Source organism: Lolium rigidum, chromosome 7 (assembly GCF_022539505.1).
Source record: "Lolium rigidum isolate FL_2022 chromosome 7, APGP_CSIRO_Lrig_0.1, whole genome shotgun sequence".
Taxonomy (NCBI): Eukaryota; Viridiplantae; Streptophyta; class Magnoliopsida; order Poales; family Poaceae; genus Lolium; species Lolium rigidum.
In genome coordinates, this window is record NC_061514.1 from 129,453,900 (window position 1) to 129,471,265 (window position 17,366).

Genomic DNA, 17,366 nt, shown 5'->3' on the forward strand with positions numbered 1-17,366 from the left:
ACCCTTGGCCATAAGGCATATATGAGGACCGTGAGATAAAGATGAGGAGTTACTTGAGGCTCCTTTTAAGATCTTGTCTTGACCAATAGAATCTTTGGTTTCCTCTACATTGTTAGACACACAACAACTAGAGGAAATAGAATCATTTTTATCATGGTCACAAGACAAATCAAGCATATCGTTATGAGATTTATTCAAGAAACTTACACATGATATGCAAGGACTATCAACACAAGCATGTAAATCATTTCTAGTGCTAGATGTGTTTAAGTCCAAAGATGAAGCATTGCAATGAGATAGAGATGAAGAATCATCAATAGTAAGCTCAATATCAACATTGCAATTTTCATCACCACTCACCATATCATTACCTTGTGTCTTACCACACTTTGGTGAAGTGGATGAAGATGAGAACTCATCACGGCCGGAAGTGGAAGCAATACAATCATCCTTAATAATATTGGACACATCATATTTGTCTTTAAGCTTTGTCCATAATTCATGAGCGCTCCCAAAAGGCATGATTGAAGAAGTAACTACATTGCTCACAACAATGGAAAACACATGAGAAACAAGAGCATCGAGGCAAGAGTTTTTCTCCTCCTCAAGAGATAAATTTTGAGGATCCTTAGGAGAAGAAAAACCCATGCCAAGAAATCGCTCCATGTCCGGGGACATACGCCGTAAAATATTAAGCACATAAATTTTCCATAGATCATAATTTGTGCCATCAAATATAAACAAGTTATTATGCACTAATCCCCTAACCGACATCTTTACTCTCAAGGTGGTGAAGCCTAAGAATGAGAGACCTTGCTCTGATACCAATTGAAAGGACACGGATGTCGCCTAGAGGGGGGGTGAATAGGCGATTTAAAACTTTTACGAGATGGGCTTAACAAATGCGGAATAAAACTAGCGTTTACTTTGTCAAGCCCAAAGCCTATATACTATGGTTCACCTATGTGCACCAACAACTTATTCTAAGCAAGAGTTCACCTATGTGCACCAACAACTTATGCTAAGCAATACAAGCAAGTATGTGATAGCAAGATATATATAACTTCAAGCACGAAGGCTATCACAAGGTAAAGTGCATAAGTAAAGAGCTCGGGTATAGAGATAACCGAGGCACGCGGGAGACGATGATTTATCCCGGAGTTCACACTCTTGCGAGTGCTAATCTCCGGTGGAGAGGTGCGGTTGCTTAGTGCTCCCGAACGCCACAAGAGGCTCACCTTGAGGTGTGGTTGCTCGATGCACACCAACGCCACAAAGGCCTCACCCCCAAGATGCGGTACTCACACCACACACCTGATACGTCTCCGACGTATCGATAATTTCTTATGTTCTATGCCATATTATTGATAATACCTACATGTTTTATGCACACTTTATGTCATATTCGTGCATTTTCTGGAACTAACCTATTAACAAGATGCCGAAGTGCCAGTTCCTGTTCTACGCTGTTTTTAGTTTCGGAAATCCTAGTAACGAAATATTCTCGGAATTGGACGAAACGAAGACCCGGGTTCCTATTTTCACCGGAAGCATCCGTAACACCGGGAAGGACCGGAGGGGGGCATCGGGCCCCCGGACCATAGGCCGGCGCGGCCCAGTGCCCCGGCCGCGCCGCCATATGGTGTGGCCCCCCTTCGACCCTCCTGCGCCGCCTCTTCGCCTATATAAAGCCTCCGTCGCGAAACCCCCGATGCGAAAAACCACGATACGGAAAACCTTCCGCAGTCGCCGCCATCGCGAAGCCAAGATCCGGGGGACGGAGTCTCTGTTCCGGCACCCTCGCCGGAGCGGGGAAGTGCCCCCGAAGGCTTCTCCATCGACACCGCTGCCATCTCCACCGCCATCTTCATCACCGCTGCTGCTCCCATGAGGAGGGAGTAGTTCTCCATCGAGGCTCGGGGCTGTACCGGTAGCTATGTGGTTCATCTCTCTCCTATGTGCTTCAATACAATAATCTCATGAGCTGCCTTACATGATTGAGATTCATATGATGATGCTTGTAATCTAGATGTCATTATGCTAGTCAAGTGAGTTTTACTTATGTGATCTCCGGAGACTCCTTGTCCCACGTGTGTAAAGGTGACAGTATGTGCACCGTGTGGGTCTCTTAGGCTATATTTCACAGAATACTTATTCACTCGTTGAATGGCATAGTGAGGTGCTTATTTATATCTCTTTATGATTGCAATGTGTTTGTATCACAATTTATCTATGTGCTACTCTAGCAATGTTATTAAAGTAGTTTCATTCCTCCCGCACATGTGCAAAGGTGACGAGTGTGTGCACCGTGTTAGTACTTGGTTTATGCTACGATCATGATCTCTTGTAGATTGCGAAGTTAACTATTGCTATGATAATATTGATGTGATCTATTCCTCCTACATATGCATGAAGGTGACGGTGTGCATGCTATGCTAGTACTTGGTTTAGTCTTTTGATCTATCTTACACTAAAGGTTACTAAAATATGAGCATTATTGTGGAGCTTGTTAACTCCGGCATTGAGGGTTCGTGTAATCCTACGCAATGTGTTCATCATCCAACAAAAGTGTAGAGTATGCATTTATCTATTCCGTTATGTGATCAATGTTGAGAGTGTCCACTAGTGAAAGTCTAATCCCTAGGCCTTGTTCCTAAATATCGCTATCGTTGCTTGTTTACTGTTTTTCCTAGCGTTACTCTGCTGCATTACTACTCGCTTGTTTACTCGTCCTGGGCAAAGCACTTTTCTGGTGCCGTTGCTACTACTTATTCATACCACCTGTATTTCACTATCTCTTCGCCGAACTAGTGCACCTATTAGGTGTGTTGGGGACACAAGAGACTTCTTGCTTTGTGGTTGCGGGGTTGCATGAGAGGGATATCTTTGACCTCTTCCTCCCTGAGTTTGATAAACCTTGGGTGATCCACTTAAGGGAAACTTGCTGCTGTTCTACAAACCTCTGCTCTTGGAGGCCCAACACTGTCTACAAGAATAGAAGCACCCGTAGACATCAACACCGAACGCCACGAAGGCGCCTCACCTAAATCTCCGGTGACCCTCGCCACAAAGGCCTAGGTCACGGTTCCACTAAGGGATTTCCTTCGAGGCGGAAACCGGGCCTTACACAAAGATTGGGGCACACATCCACAACTTAATTGGAGGCTCCCAACAAATCGCCACAAAGGCCTAGAATCCGTCTAGGGTTCCAAGAACCCAAGAGTAACAACCTTCTTGCTTTCACCACCACGAATCACCGTGGAGAACTCGAACCGATGCACCAAATGCAATGGCAAGAACACCACAAAGATGCTCAAGTCCTTCTCTCTCAAATTCCAACAAAGCTACAAAAGCTATTGGGGGAATAAGAGAGGAAGAACAAAGAGGAGAACACAAAATTCTCCAAGATCTAGATCCCAAAGATTCACTCAAAGAGATGATTTGGTTTGGTCAAAGTGTGGATCAAGATCTCCTCTCTCTTTTCCCTCAAAATGGGGCAAGAATCATGGAGGGATAGAGAGATAGGACAAGCTTCTCAAGAACAACAATGGAGGAGAGAGAGAGTGGAAGAAGCAACAACCCAAGGAGGAAGAAGGGGGTATTTATACCCCCCCAAGAAAATCGAGCCGTTGCAGACTTTCGAGGGCCGGATAATCCGGCCTAAGTTGGGGTCGGATAATCCGCCCCCCGGATAATCCGGCCTCAGGGACAAAACCTGGTAAAAATCCGGCCAAAAGTCCGGCCCCTATCCAGAGCTGCTTTTTTTCTGGTCCTTAGCCGATTTCGAGGGGGCCGGATATTTCCGAAATATCCTGCCCGGATAATCCGGCCCGGATTTTCCGCCACCCTGAAAACTGGCAGAGACAGCAAACAGAAACGGGCATAACTTTTGCATCCGGACTCCGATTTTGATGATCATGGGCTTGTTTTAAAGCTAGGAACAAGCTCTACAAGATCATGCAGGAAACCATCATAGTCCAACAAGGGAGGATAGAAACAAATGATGAAAGGTTTGACCTATCTAAAAAAGACATACCGGTAAAACCTCCAATCTCGAAAATGCAACAAGTTGCCCATGCAAAAACCATTCTCAATGAACTAGAGCTTGTCATGAGAATAAACACAAACTATAAAACATCACATGGATAAGATCCAAATAAAACCAAGAAAGATGATGAACCAAACTCGAAAACGCAACAAGTGATCTATGCGAAATCCGTTTCGATGAACTAGAGCTTGTCATGAGAATAAGCACAAGCTCTAAAACATCACATGGATAAGGTCCAAATAACAACCAAGAAAGATGATGCAAGGATGCAAAGGTTTGAGCTCTCTCCGAACGATACGATCGAGTTACTCACTCGAGAGCCCTCTTGATAGTACGGCAACTAAACTATAAAACGGTCTCCAACTACACTATGAGACCGGTGAGAAAGAAACCCTATCAAGAGCAAACCTTATACTTGCGCATTCCACTTGAGCTTGATGACGACGATCTTGACCTCAACAAGATGGAACGCCTTTCTTGCTTGTGCTTGCTTGACGAAGTCTTGTGGATTGCTCCCCCATAATCCACCATGGGAGAGCTTCTTCTTCGGCGCATCTTCACATAACCATGACCACCATGTGGATTGCTCCCCTATAATCCACCATGGGAGAGCTTCTTCTTCGGCGCATCTTCACATATCCATGATCACCATATGGATGGAAAGACTCAAGCAAAGGATCTCATCGAGATGATTCATCTTGAACTTGCACTCCATTTCTCCATGGCAAGCTTCAAGCTTATGAACTCTTCGAGTTGGCTCATCTTGAACTTGCACATCATTTCTTCATTCTTCATCATGTTGATGTCTTGAAGTAACTTGAGGGCTCATTTCATCTTCATCTTCAAGACATACTTGACACTTGATATCCTTCATCAAATTCTTCTTATTGCAACCTTGAAGCCAACATATGGTTCAAGAATTGCCTATGGACAACTCCTACAAATATAACTCAATGCAAACATTAGTCCATAGGGATTGTCATTAATTACCAAAACCACACATGGGGGCTCCATGCACTTTCAGAGTGGAGGAGAGGGTAGAAATAGGCGATGGGGCGCGGCGGGAGGTGATGTAATCCTTCCCGCCCCCCTTTTCGCTCTTCGCCAATGCGCGCCGCAGCTCCCGCCATCTCCATCCTCATCTCCGTGCGTCTGCCGAAGATTCGATTTTCGCCACAAACGGCCGATCTGGGCGTTCCTCCAGGGTCTAGCCCGATGATGCTTTAAGAACCGATTCATGCAACAACGCGACTAAGCCCAGAAAACCAAACGAGCCAAAATTGATGGGCCAATGCAAGCCAAAGCGAGGCCAGTGAACCAAACGTGTCCATGGTGTTTCAGTGAGACTCCATGTCGTTATTGTGACCCACCCCAAAGTCGATGGCAGGCCATGAGTTACCCCATATATATTTTTACACTCGTTAGAAGCCATGTGCGTCTTTGATCTGGTGGAGGCGCCATGAGACATGAAGGGGTACATGATGGTTGGACAAGGCCATCGGGAAGAAAGGGCCTCACCTCGTGGAGAAACAAAGAAGATTAGGAACTCCCCAAGTGAAAAATGTGTAAGAGCCATATTACTTGTTGCTAAAGATGTGCCTAAGGGCATCTCCAGCGGCGCGACGCAAACGGTCGCTCAGCGACCGTTTTCGTCCGCTGTGATCGGAAATGCGTCTGGCGCCACCTCCAGCGGGGCGCCGCAAAGTGACCGGGCCGTCCGCGGAGACGCAAACCTGGCCCAGATATGCGTCTGGGATGCGTCTTCGCGGACGCGGAAAGTGTCCGCTCGCGCCTGGCGGACGTTTTGTCTGGCTCACCAGGCAGTGACGCAGCGTCGATGCGTCTTCTCCGCCAGTACTGGCGCCGAGGCGTCGCTTCGGCAATCGGCCGCGTAAATGGCCATGCCTCGCGTGGCGCACGGCCGTCGCCTACCTCTGCGCACGAAGTCATAGCGTTGCCACGCGTGTCGCGGCCGCCCGCCCTGCCTCTGATCTATATAAACAGGGACGCCAGCATCTCATCTCCTCCCCACAAAAACCCTAGCCGCCGCATAACCTACGCAACCGCTCAAACTCCGCCACGGCCACCATGAGCAACGCCGGCCCCAGCCAGGCTGCCGCGCCTCCACCTCCCCCGGCCTCGAGCTCCGACGAGGAGTTTGACTCCGACGACAGCACGGGCGACCTCCTCGACCCGGGCAGGGACGCCAAGACCTTGGCACTCGCGGCGCAGGAAGCAGAGGAGGAGCTGGCGGACCACGCGGCATTGGACGCCGAGATGGAGCAGCGCAGGCTGGCGGCCGCCGCGGCCGCAGAGGACTCCGACTCTGAGATATCTTGGTCTTCCGATGACCCTGATGCGCCTACGCCGGAGGAGAGGGCGACGGAGCAGAGGGCTATCATCGAGTCTTTCAAGACGCTCAATGACGACGCCGCGAGCGCGAGGCTGGAGCAGTGCCTGCAAGAGGACGCGGTGGCGCACCGAGCCATATCAGCCGCACGGGAGGCGGCAGAGAAGCAGGCGATGGAGCGACGCAACGACGGTGTCGGCCCGTCCGGAAGCAAGTAGTCTAGTCTTCTAGATCTACATTGTATAGTTTTTATGCATTAAATGTATTACTTTTTATATTTTCAAATGCGTTGCAAATCTAAAAATGGGTCGCCCCGGTAGACGCACACCCATACGCAAACAGATAGTCGGACAAAATATGTCCGCGGGGCAACGTAAACGGACGCTCGCAACCACTTTTGGACGTCCGAAATACGTCGCCCCGTTGGAGATGCCCTAAATACAATGTGAATATGGATCGGGAAGGGGCGAAAATATGGTGGAGAACATGGGTGCCATCGCACCTGATTTCAAAAAATTCGAAAAACGTCATTTAGATGTTTCAAAAAAAGTTGAAATAATTACCTCGCGTACATCTCTTCTCAGTACTTATCTGGGAAAATTTTCATAAAAAAATACGGCCGTACGTGACTCATAAAAAAAGTGAAAATGAAGTTTTGTTATACTGTGAATAGTATACGTATAATCAATATACTATGAACAGTACAATTTGTTATTTTTGTGTAGCCTACATACTTTCATATTTTAGGTTGAAAATTGACACACACATACCTACATATGTACCCCACATACATGATTTATGTCGATTTTTTGAATCAATTTTAGTATTGTTTTCGATTTTATTGCTAAAATCGGGTGCGCCAGCACCCAGGAGCCAAAAATTCGCGTCCAAGGGGGCACTATTTTTTCCCGCTGTAGCAGCAGATTTTGCTTACCTCGGATTGCAGTCTATCGTGTTTTTGTTAAACCGTCTCGCTCCGTAACTCGTAGGGCAAAACAACTGCAAGATTGACATTGCACAACGCCCACTCTCGTGAACATGCTCGTGGCGTGGGAATCTACTGGGAGAAAGTCAAAGACGATCGAGTAGGTCAATTCGTAGGCTATCTCGCGAGCGTCTCTCCTCTTTGGAGGTCGACCGGCGCATGCAGGTTGTCCGCCACGGAGCGAGACGTGGAATGGTCGAGTTGGACGGGACGCGCGAATGCATGCGAGAAGGGAGAGCGCGTTGGTGCGGTGGGTAGCACGCACCGAACCCGGCCATATGGAGGGTAGGAGCCCATGCCATCGCCGGGGCCGCGGGAACCGGAGCCCATGCGGCAACTCTTCCTACCCCACTCTGTGCCGCTAGTGTGCTTCCATCTGAATCTGCTTCCCTGGTTCATGGTTTCTCGCCATGACCCGGCCGGCACCGGCGGTGCGTCCGTGCATCGGGCGGGTGCATGTCCGAGTGGCCGACGCGGCGGCTCGTCGACCGCCGATGCAACAGGACGGAGTCACGTGCCACAACCCGCGCGCGGTCGCCCTCCGCTGGATCCAACGTCCTATCTAGCTAGCTAGTCCTCGCGCGCACTCCCACGTCCCACGTCCCACGCGGCGCCGGCCATGTCCATGTCCATGTGATGTGCCGCCCACCGCCACAGCCAGCCCCCCTGCACCTGCAGCTGTCTCGTCGCCGATCCGCCGTCAGCTCCGTCTCAGTGGGATCCCCGCAGTTCCGCCCACCCGCACCACGCACACGCACACGCCTCTCGACGCCGATGGTCAACCCGCGGAAGACGGATCCAGACCAGACGTGACACACATCTCCCGAGTCGTGGATCTTTCCTTGCGCTCGTAAGAGCATCCCAGCCGTTGGAGCTCCCCAGGCCGAAATCCGGTGTTATTTAGCGCCGGATGGATGAAGTTTTTGGCCTGGGGAGGCCCATTTTTCCAGCCGCGAGCCCATGGACGCGCACCCACCGCGTGCATAGCGACGGCGCAGTCACCGGGAAGGGCAATCGTCGGAGTTCCCTCGACGCATTGAACCGTCGCGAAGTGGACCGGAGAGCCGAAACGACTCGTCGGGAACGGTCGAAGTGGCCTCGATGCGAGAACCGCCGTAATGGAGCACGAACTCCGCGGAAGAGCAACCGCCGCTCTCTTTCGTCGAGAGACCTACATATACGGCTTCCGACGGCCGACGCCATTCATCTGTTCTCTCGTCGATCACCATCCTCCGTCAACCATGAGCGATCTCTCTTGGCCATCGGACACCGACAGCGAGGGAAGCCGCCCGGATGGCGACATTGGTGTGATAAAGCCGCATCGTCCAGCAGCGGACGATTCCCCTCCGCCGGCCGGCCGAGGACGACGACGAGGAGGACGAGGAGGAGGCCGAAGAGGCCAAGGAGCAGAGCCGAGGAAGAGGCCGAGGAAAAGGAGGAGGAAGAGGCCGAGGAAAAGGAGGAGGACGACGAAGAGGCTGAGGACACTGACGAGGATGAGGAGTCAACTTCCTCCGACGAGGAGGTGACGAGCCGGAAGCGTCGCCGCGACGACGATGAGGCGGGGCCTTTTAAGAAGAAGAAGTAGTTTAAGTTAGTTTTAAAGTTTTTATATGTAATTTTTATGTTTATTCGAATTATATTCGAAATATATATAATCTATCTATGTTGCACCACTTGAGAGTTCAAAGTTTTCGTTCGACGAGGGTATTGCCGTAGATCGGAAAGACGAGGGTTTTGCCGTAGATCGGGAAGACGAGGGTTTTGCCGTAGATCGGAGGCCATTGTCGCCGACAAGTTGGGGCCACGCGCGCTTTCGTTTCGTCCGGAGTCCCCGAGCGCTCCCCGGGGGGCTGGGGATGGCGTGGGATCGCCGGATGAATTTAGGCCCAAATCCGGACGAAAACGAGGAACCGGGGGCGCGACTGGGCCGAATTACGCCGTTCGGATGGAAAAAACGCTCGCCGGGGGCCTCGTCGGGGGGACGAGTGGAGATGCTCTAAGGAGGGAGACCGTATTTTTCTGGAAAAGAAGTACGGTATATATATTTAAATCATGAACATGTAGATGTTTTTTTTTAGGGCATCAACAACGTATTTCATTAATCGAAAATCAAGTTACATGATGAAGTAACACATGTGAAAACTAAAAGACAAATATAGATAAAATGATTATTTAGAATTTGCACGGAAAAGCCTAAATGAACCCATAGATGTTAGGAGAATAAACCTCAACTCCAACGTTCCATCGTTTATACCCAGAATTAACTAATCACTTCTTCTTTAGAGATGAGAACTAACTAGTCTCGGTCTAAAGCGTTTCGGATCGGGATTACACTCCACTCTCATTGATAGGTGGACCTTAATTGTCACAACCCTCTTCTCCAATATCTTTCCTCCCTTCCCCCACTCGCAGTCTCGTGTTCATGGCGAACATGATCAATCCTACAACTCGCCGCAACGCCCACGGGGCTCGCCAATCTAGGCTTAGCGCCGATGCCAATATCACTTCCTAGAATTCTTCAGCTACACTCAACATCGCCTTTGGTCAAAACAAGATAATGTTTCGGGGTTAATGAAGAACCAACGTCTCTGGATGATCCGAGGGAGCGAACGGGTCAAGATGAAGGCAAGTCAATTAGTAACTATTTACTTTCCATAACTACCTCCATCCCAAGGATTAAGGCCTATATATTTTTCAGAAAGTCAAGCTATGTTAAGTTTGACTAAGTTTTTATCAAAAATCATTAACATGAAAAGTACAAAATCAACATCATTAGAATAGATAATGAAATATATTTTAATATGGCATCTATAAAATATCATATTTTTTCATAAATTCTTCTAAAAATTTGATCAAATTTTACTTCGTTTGACTTTCTGAAAAATATAGGCTTTAAGCTTTGGGATGAAGGTAGTACCGTTGTACTCCCTCCGATCCATATTAATTATCACTAATATCGATGTATCTAGAAATATCTTAGTTCTAGTTACATCTATACTAATGGCAAATAATGTCAACCGCTCTAATTAGAACATGGTCATGGAATGAGCTGATCAAAACCTAAGGGAAGCAGCATCAAGTTCAACAACATATGTGCGACTGCATGTGGTTGCCCTTGTTGCAGCCCAATTGAAAAAGAATATTTTTTAGGAGGCAGAAATTAAATTCCGACTCATATTACTTAATGTTAATATAGATATATCTAGATATATTTTAGTTGTACATACATGTATTTTAACATCAAGTAATGCTATTGTGTACGTGCTAATCGGCGGATAAAAAACAAAAAGAGAGTGAGGATGGAGGTAGAGGACATATATGACATGTGGGCCAGTAAACTCACCACCGAGCGTACTGATTTACGATTTTTTATATCCAAGATTCGATTTAGACTGGAATTATTAGTTTAAAATACAATCTACAAGAATTTAGAGTCTATATTTTATTTCGCCTAACCTCTACAAGTTCAGAGTTTAAAAATAAAATAAAATTCCTCTTTTTTTTCGTGCCTGTACCCACACGTAAGTCTCTCGTCAGTATTATCAGTCGTAGAGTCCATGATGGTGACCATCGTCTTTCTTCGAGAGTCCAAGCACGTCGATCTCGCTTGTTTTCTTTCCTGCTTGCTAGTAGTACTTCATTGTGGTAACAGTTGGGTATTGTGTTCGGCGTGACAACCAGATCTTGCCTGTCTGTAAGGCCAAAGCTTTGACTCTCGATCGTCAGTTACTACTGTTCCAAAGTTAGTACTCTCTGTTCCAAAATTTCCATATAATTTTTAATTAAAGTTAAATTCTATAGAGCTTAATTATTTATAAAATAAATACATTTCTAGAAGCACGCTTACATGATGAGAAAACTGCTTTATAAATAAAATCACAACAGCCAAACCAATACAACATAATGAGAAAACCCTCTTACAAAGCAGATCAAGATAAACAACAAAGTACAAGAAAAATTAGAACTTGCCACCTGAAAACAAGGCCTTCAAAAAGGGTAACTACGCAAAGCACCGCCGTCGTCGAGACCAAGACGGTAAAGGTTTTTCATCCAGAGCCCCAAGTGGAGAATGTGACCACAACTAAGCTCCCAAAAGGGTTACCACACACGTTGGCATCACCGCCCTTGGCATTGGAACGCTGAGCTTTCGCCCGAAAAAGACCTTCATCCCACGCTCGGTATCTCATACCGTTCATTGTCCTTGAGCCAGGCCTCCCGAACGCGATCTAGGAGCTGCCTTTGCTGAAGCACCGCCAACATCAGGATCCCTCACCGCTCGCTCATTGCCATCCGCACGACCAAAAAGCAGAGCCATCACCACCGCCATGTCGCTCGTCGTAGAGTCGCCCACGCAGTTCACCTTCTGATGCCGCCACCTCGGCGTCCAAGATCTCCCATCCATGATGCAGCCGGCACCACGGTGGCATGTCCATCGGTGCGAACGACGGGGTTCGGGAAGCCAACCAGCCCACCGACAACATATCAGATAAATAAATATATTAATCTTTGCAATATCGAATGCATACATTTCATGGTAATTTCCGTAATATAAGTTTAATATTGTAAGCGTTAATTTATATATATATATATTTTTTTTCATATTTGGTAGAACTTTATAAAACTTGACGTTGACTAATAATTATGGTATGCAACATAATTTTTTAGGAGAGAGGAAGTACGTATTAATTGTCGCCATACTGCCACAGATGGATTTACCGCTATCATTTGACCACATCTGTCCCTAGTTCTCCAAAACCAAGCAAGGCAACAAGAGACAGACGGTACTCGGTTCAGCAAAGGCAAAACAACGCAGACAGACGGTACCTCGTCGTAAATTGGAAGAACCCAAAGGTGCCAATACAATAAAAAAATTAGCAGAAAAAACAAATGAGGAGCACGCCGTATCATGGCACATCATCATCATTATCTAATCATCAAATAAAACTCCTCACTGGAGCAGCAGCAGCAGCAGCGGAGGTAGTACTGTAGTAGAGTATTAATTAATCGAGCCCATCCCAGCGAAGGAGAAGAAGAAGAAGAAGGCTCTCCTTTAAGCTTCGAATCCTTCCCCTCTCCCTCCCTCCCTCCTCCCACTCTTCTTCATCGTTCCAACGGCAACGAAGGTTCCGAAACCTCCCAAGGGGATTCCCCACTCACCAGACGCTCGCTCGCTCCCGCCTCCGGAGCGATCAAGCTAGCCAGCGGCCGCGATCGAGGCGCGGGCCGGGATCCGTCCATGGAGAGGTACGAGCTGCTCAAGGACATCGGCGCCGGTAACTTCGGCGTGGCGCGGCTGATGCGGCACAAGGAGACCAAGGAGCTCGTCGCCATGAAGTACATCCCGCGGGGCCTCAAGGTGCGCCCGCCCGCCGGATTCGGCTGTGATCCGTTCCGGCATGGGACGCGGCTTTCTTTCCTTTCCGCGCCGCGATTCCCCAATCCCAACCTGCGGAGTTTTAGGTGTAGTACTGCTGACTGATTGCTGTTTCCTTTGCGGTTTGCAGATTGACGAGAATGTGGCGAGGGAGATCATAAACCACCGGTCGCTGCGGCACCCAAACATAATCCGATTCAAGGAGGTGAGCGCCTGAGCGTGCGAGGAAATGGAGGATGAACTCGATCTTTTCTTTTGCGTGTTTGGGTGCAGAGATAGAGAGAGAGTAATCGTAAATTCTTAATCGATTCGTCTGCTGCAGGTGGTTGTGACGCCGACGCACCTGGCGATTTGCATGGAGTACGCGGCCGGCGGCGAGCTGTTCGACCGGATCTGCAACGCCGGGAGGTTCAGCGAGGACGAGGTGAGAATCGGCTCGTTCGTTCATTGGCCGTGTCCATTTCTGTTGCGCCGATTCCTCTGTAACTGACCGATGGCTGCTGCCCTGTTCTTCTCTTGCTTGCAGGCCAGGTACTTCTTCCAGCAGCTCATCTGCGGCGTCAGCTACTGCCACTTCATGGTAAGATCAGTAGTAATACTCGCGCTGATCATCATCAGATGCCATAAGCTTGTTTTGTGATCCGCAGCAAATTTGCCACCGGGACTTGAAGCTGGAGAACACGCTCCTGGACGGCAGCCCGGCGCCACGCCTCAAGATCTGCGACTTCGGTTACTCAAAGGTAATAATAATTAAAAAATAATTATTAGTATTAAAGAAAAATAGTAAGTAGGATACGTTTTCTGAGGGTCAAAAGGTTGCACTTTGCTTCGCTTTGCGGCCGGAAAAGATCGGAAGATTCATTTCTCAGCCACTTCCAGAAATGCAATCGCTTTCCATTTTCTCACTTCCAGAAGCAGCAACGCTTGCCATTGTTGACCCAAGCAAGTTCGGTGCCACGCCACCGCCTTTTTCCACTACAAATAAATATAACTCGTTTTTTCCTTCTGCAGTCGTCGCTGCTGCACTCGAAGCCCAAGTCGACGGTGGGCACGCCGGCGTACATCGCGCCGGAGGTGCTCTCCCGCCGGGAATACGACGGCAAGGTCAGCCATCTCTCTCCCTCCTCCGTTTACTCTGCTCTTCTCTCTCCCTCGTGACTCTGCAGCTGGGGCCCCTCGTGCACGTGGCCTCTGCCGTCCTAGTACACGTAGTAGCGTGGCGCTCGCTTCCCGAGGCCGCCTACCAGCGTGCTTCGTAGACCCGGTGTATGAGTCAGCCCGCTCTCGTCAGCATGTGGGCCCGCGTTTTCATTCTCGTAGGCTTACGGACTAGGATCTTTGTGGGGGCAGCTATCTCTGGCCCGTGGATTCGGAATTTGTCAACTAGTCGCAGATCTGCCGGCCTGTTACCGGGCAGACGTGCGCCTCGCCCACTGGGCGCGGGGCCCAATAGGATGTGGGATTGGGCCCAACGGCCATGCTGGCTCTCAGGTTGTGTCCACTGCTTGCTGCCTGCTCCTGTGGCAGATGATTAGATTCCCTGCGAATGTGGACAGTCCTTGTCCGTTGCAGCAGTCCTCCAAATATTTTCTTTTGGAAGGGAGTGCATTTTGTTGAAAAACTCGGCCGGAAAAGCCAAAACAAAAGGAGAGCGATTGTGCAAGGATGTGTTCTTCTCAGGCGTGACGCCGATTTGGACATTCACATTCTCGCGTTTTTTTCTTTCTGGGGTGATCGAAATTCACCCATCATGCTCGGCCGATAGCGATGCTCGCTCCAACGGGCGGGTCTGCCTTTTTTTTTTTTGGCACGCCATCCAATTGCGAAAAGAGGGGTCAAATGATTTACTCCCTCCGTTTCAAAATAATTGTCGCAAATTTTGTACATACCAATGTACCTATACACTAAAATGTGTCTAGATAAATTTGTATCTAGACAAAGTTGTGGCATTTATTTTAGAATGGAGGTAGTAGCTTGATTGGAATCAAGCTGATTTAGTGGTGAGTAGGTTATTTATTTTCACGAGAAGATCAAGTGTTCGTCAGCCTTTGTGTGCCATCTCGGTTTATTTTATTGTGACCTGGAGTAAAGTTAGATTGCCTGGAGAAAGCACACGATTCTCTTTCTCGCACTTGATCTGAGAGCGATCCTGCAACTGGGGTTATTCGTAACTTCAGTTGCGTAATGCACTATCAGCGAGTGGAGAGACAGGGGGAGTAATCATGTCTACAGAAGCATGCTTTGAAGGAATGATTTTAGATCACTAGGGGAATTTAAAGGATCCGATGGAGATGGATCAGTTGAATGCATGTCTGTGACAAAGCTCCTTGAGGTAGACACACATAGCCGCGTCAGTTCAACAATTTGTTTTTTTTGTTGGACTAGACATCTTTGTTGGTTCACTGCACATACTTTATGTCCCTTTCTAAGTTACCATCATGGTTATAGTGCTACAGACTAGCTAGCAGATGTTGTCACAACGGCCCCTCCGACCCAATCCTTTTCAAGTAGCCTTGTTAGACTGAACTTCTCCTTGGCCCTTTCTGGTCCTTCAAAACTATTTCGTTATCTCGCTTCCTTTTTTTGTTGTCCGCTACTGCCATCATATCCCGTGAAGAATTTTCTGTACGACGGTTACTTCCTTTTGTTCATTCGCTGTCGAAGAGATCATACTAGACTAGTTACATTTTGTGCTTTCCGGGGCTGCAAAATTGGTCGCATTTGCTTGTCAAAAGAGAAACAGTAGGATGCGCTGGAGATTAGCATAGATAGTCTATGGATAGCATGGCAACTATTACTTTATTGTCGGTTCCCAAGCCAATCCTTTTCAAACTGCAAAGTGGCGTTGATTTTCCCAACCATATGGTGGCCACCTTTGCTGCCATCAAATTATGTGCTTTTTGGCTGTTTCCGCATTAAAATATTATAATGTGTTTGTCTTGACCTACCCGATTTCTGGTAAGATTGTTTTGAAATTCCCTGATTGCGTTATGGAACTAAATTTGGATAGAACTCATTTTATTTGATGTATCATAAAAAATGTTTTTCTGGTGTTACTTTCCAAAACAATAGATCTTTCAGGTGTGGTGGTTATTATACAGAGCTCATATCAATTTTCCCCCCCTAGGGAACAGCTTCAAGTTCATTACAGTTTTATTCATATGTAAACAAAGCTGAAATTTGTGCACTTTAAACTTTATGTATGGTGTTTTGAGCATACTAAGTATAGCGGATGGCATAAAATGCATACGTTCTCAAATGTGCTTCCCTACAAGTTGTTGTTCTTGGCTTCTTGCCTTCATTTATCTATATGGCTGTTAGCTTTTTTTTTACAGTACTATGTGGTTGTTAATTCGTTACGTGTTCTAACATATTTGCATCTGTTGATGATTCAGACAGCCGATGTCTGGTCTTGCGGAGTGACCCTTTATGTGATGCTAGTTGGCGGTTACCCTTTTGAGGATCCTGACGACCCCAAGAATTTCAGAAAGACCATTGGGGTAGCAATTTCAGAACTCTTTGCTGAGCATCCTTGAATTTGACTTATTGTCTCTGCTTATTCTTATGGCTAGTGAATTTTTTCTGATATCAGAGAATAATGTCAATCCAATACAAAATACCTGAGTACGTCCATGTATCCCAAGACTGCAAGAACCTCCTTGCCGCCATTTTCGTCGCAAACCCTGCTAAGGTACTTTTCTGCATAAACTCAGATAAACTTACAAGAGCGAATCACCGTTGGCTTATTCCTTTCCAACTTGATACAGAGAATAACAATGAGGGAGATCAGGAATCACCCCTGGTTCTTGAAGAACTTACCTAGAGAGCTCACAGAAGCTGCCCAAGCAATGTACTACAAAAGAGACAACAGCGCCCCAACTTACTCTGTCCAAACTGTCGAAGAGATCATGAAGATCGTCCAGGAAGCACAAAAACCACCTCCTTCCACCACCCCGGTGGCAGGTTTCGGATGGGTGGAGGAGGACGAGCAGGAGGATGGCAAGAAGCCAGAGGAAGAAGCAGAGGAGGACGACGAAGAAGACGAGTATGAGAAGCAGTTGAACGAAGTGCGTGCCAGCGGTGAGTTCCACATCAGCTGATCGGGCTCCGCTGGCCTGAGAAGACCGCAGACTAGAGATAATTGTCATAAATGTGATAGCAGATGATGGTCTTACCCTCATCCTTGTAGTTTGTGGTCTCGTTCTAAGTTTTTTCTCTTCATTCTTGTCTCTGATGCTGCAACGGTGTAAATTACCAAACTGGTTCCGTCGCTGTCTTTACAATGACTGATTAAGTTAGCATGCGGAAACATAATGTATGGAATAAATAATATTATTGAGATGTTGCAGTTTTCTTTCATGTCCTGGAGATTGCAGCTGCATCGTATGCTGTTTATGAATCTGCCGTATGAAATCGCGCTGGGACAAAATCGGTCACAGAAGCCACTAGGCAAAAGAAGATATAATAAGAGTTAAATGCTCAACAGTGGTGGCAACTCCTTGTTCAGATCCATGTACTACTTCTGAATATATCCAGCTGTGCAACTTCAAAATGAACCAATGACCCCACCAGGCGTATTTTCCATATTGTGCCACGTAGTGCTCCA

At 47.5% G+C, this 17,366-nt stretch overlaps 1 protein-coding gene across 1 annotated transcript; it reads left to right on the forward strand.

Annotated features, from left to right (window-relative positions):
• The first annotated feature begins 12,578 nt into the window (after positions 1–12,578).
• Positions 12,579–17,119, forward strand: LOC124670524 (serine/threonine-protein kinase SAPK7). Its single transcript, XM_047207011.1, has 9 exons — positions 12,579–12,742; positions 12,891–12,965; positions 13,083–13,184; positions 13,287–13,340; positions 13,408–13,500; positions 13,772–13,864; positions 16,156–16,260; positions 16,353–16,451; positions 16,528–17,119. The coding sequence occupies exons 1-9, from the start codon at positions 12,623–12,625 to the stop codon at positions 16,858–16,860; spliced, it is 1,074 nt and encodes a 357-aa protein (XP_047062967.1). The 5' UTR covers positions 12,579–12,622; the 3' UTR covers positions 16,861–17,119.
• The last annotated feature ends 247 nt before the right edge of the window (positions 17,120–17,366 follow it).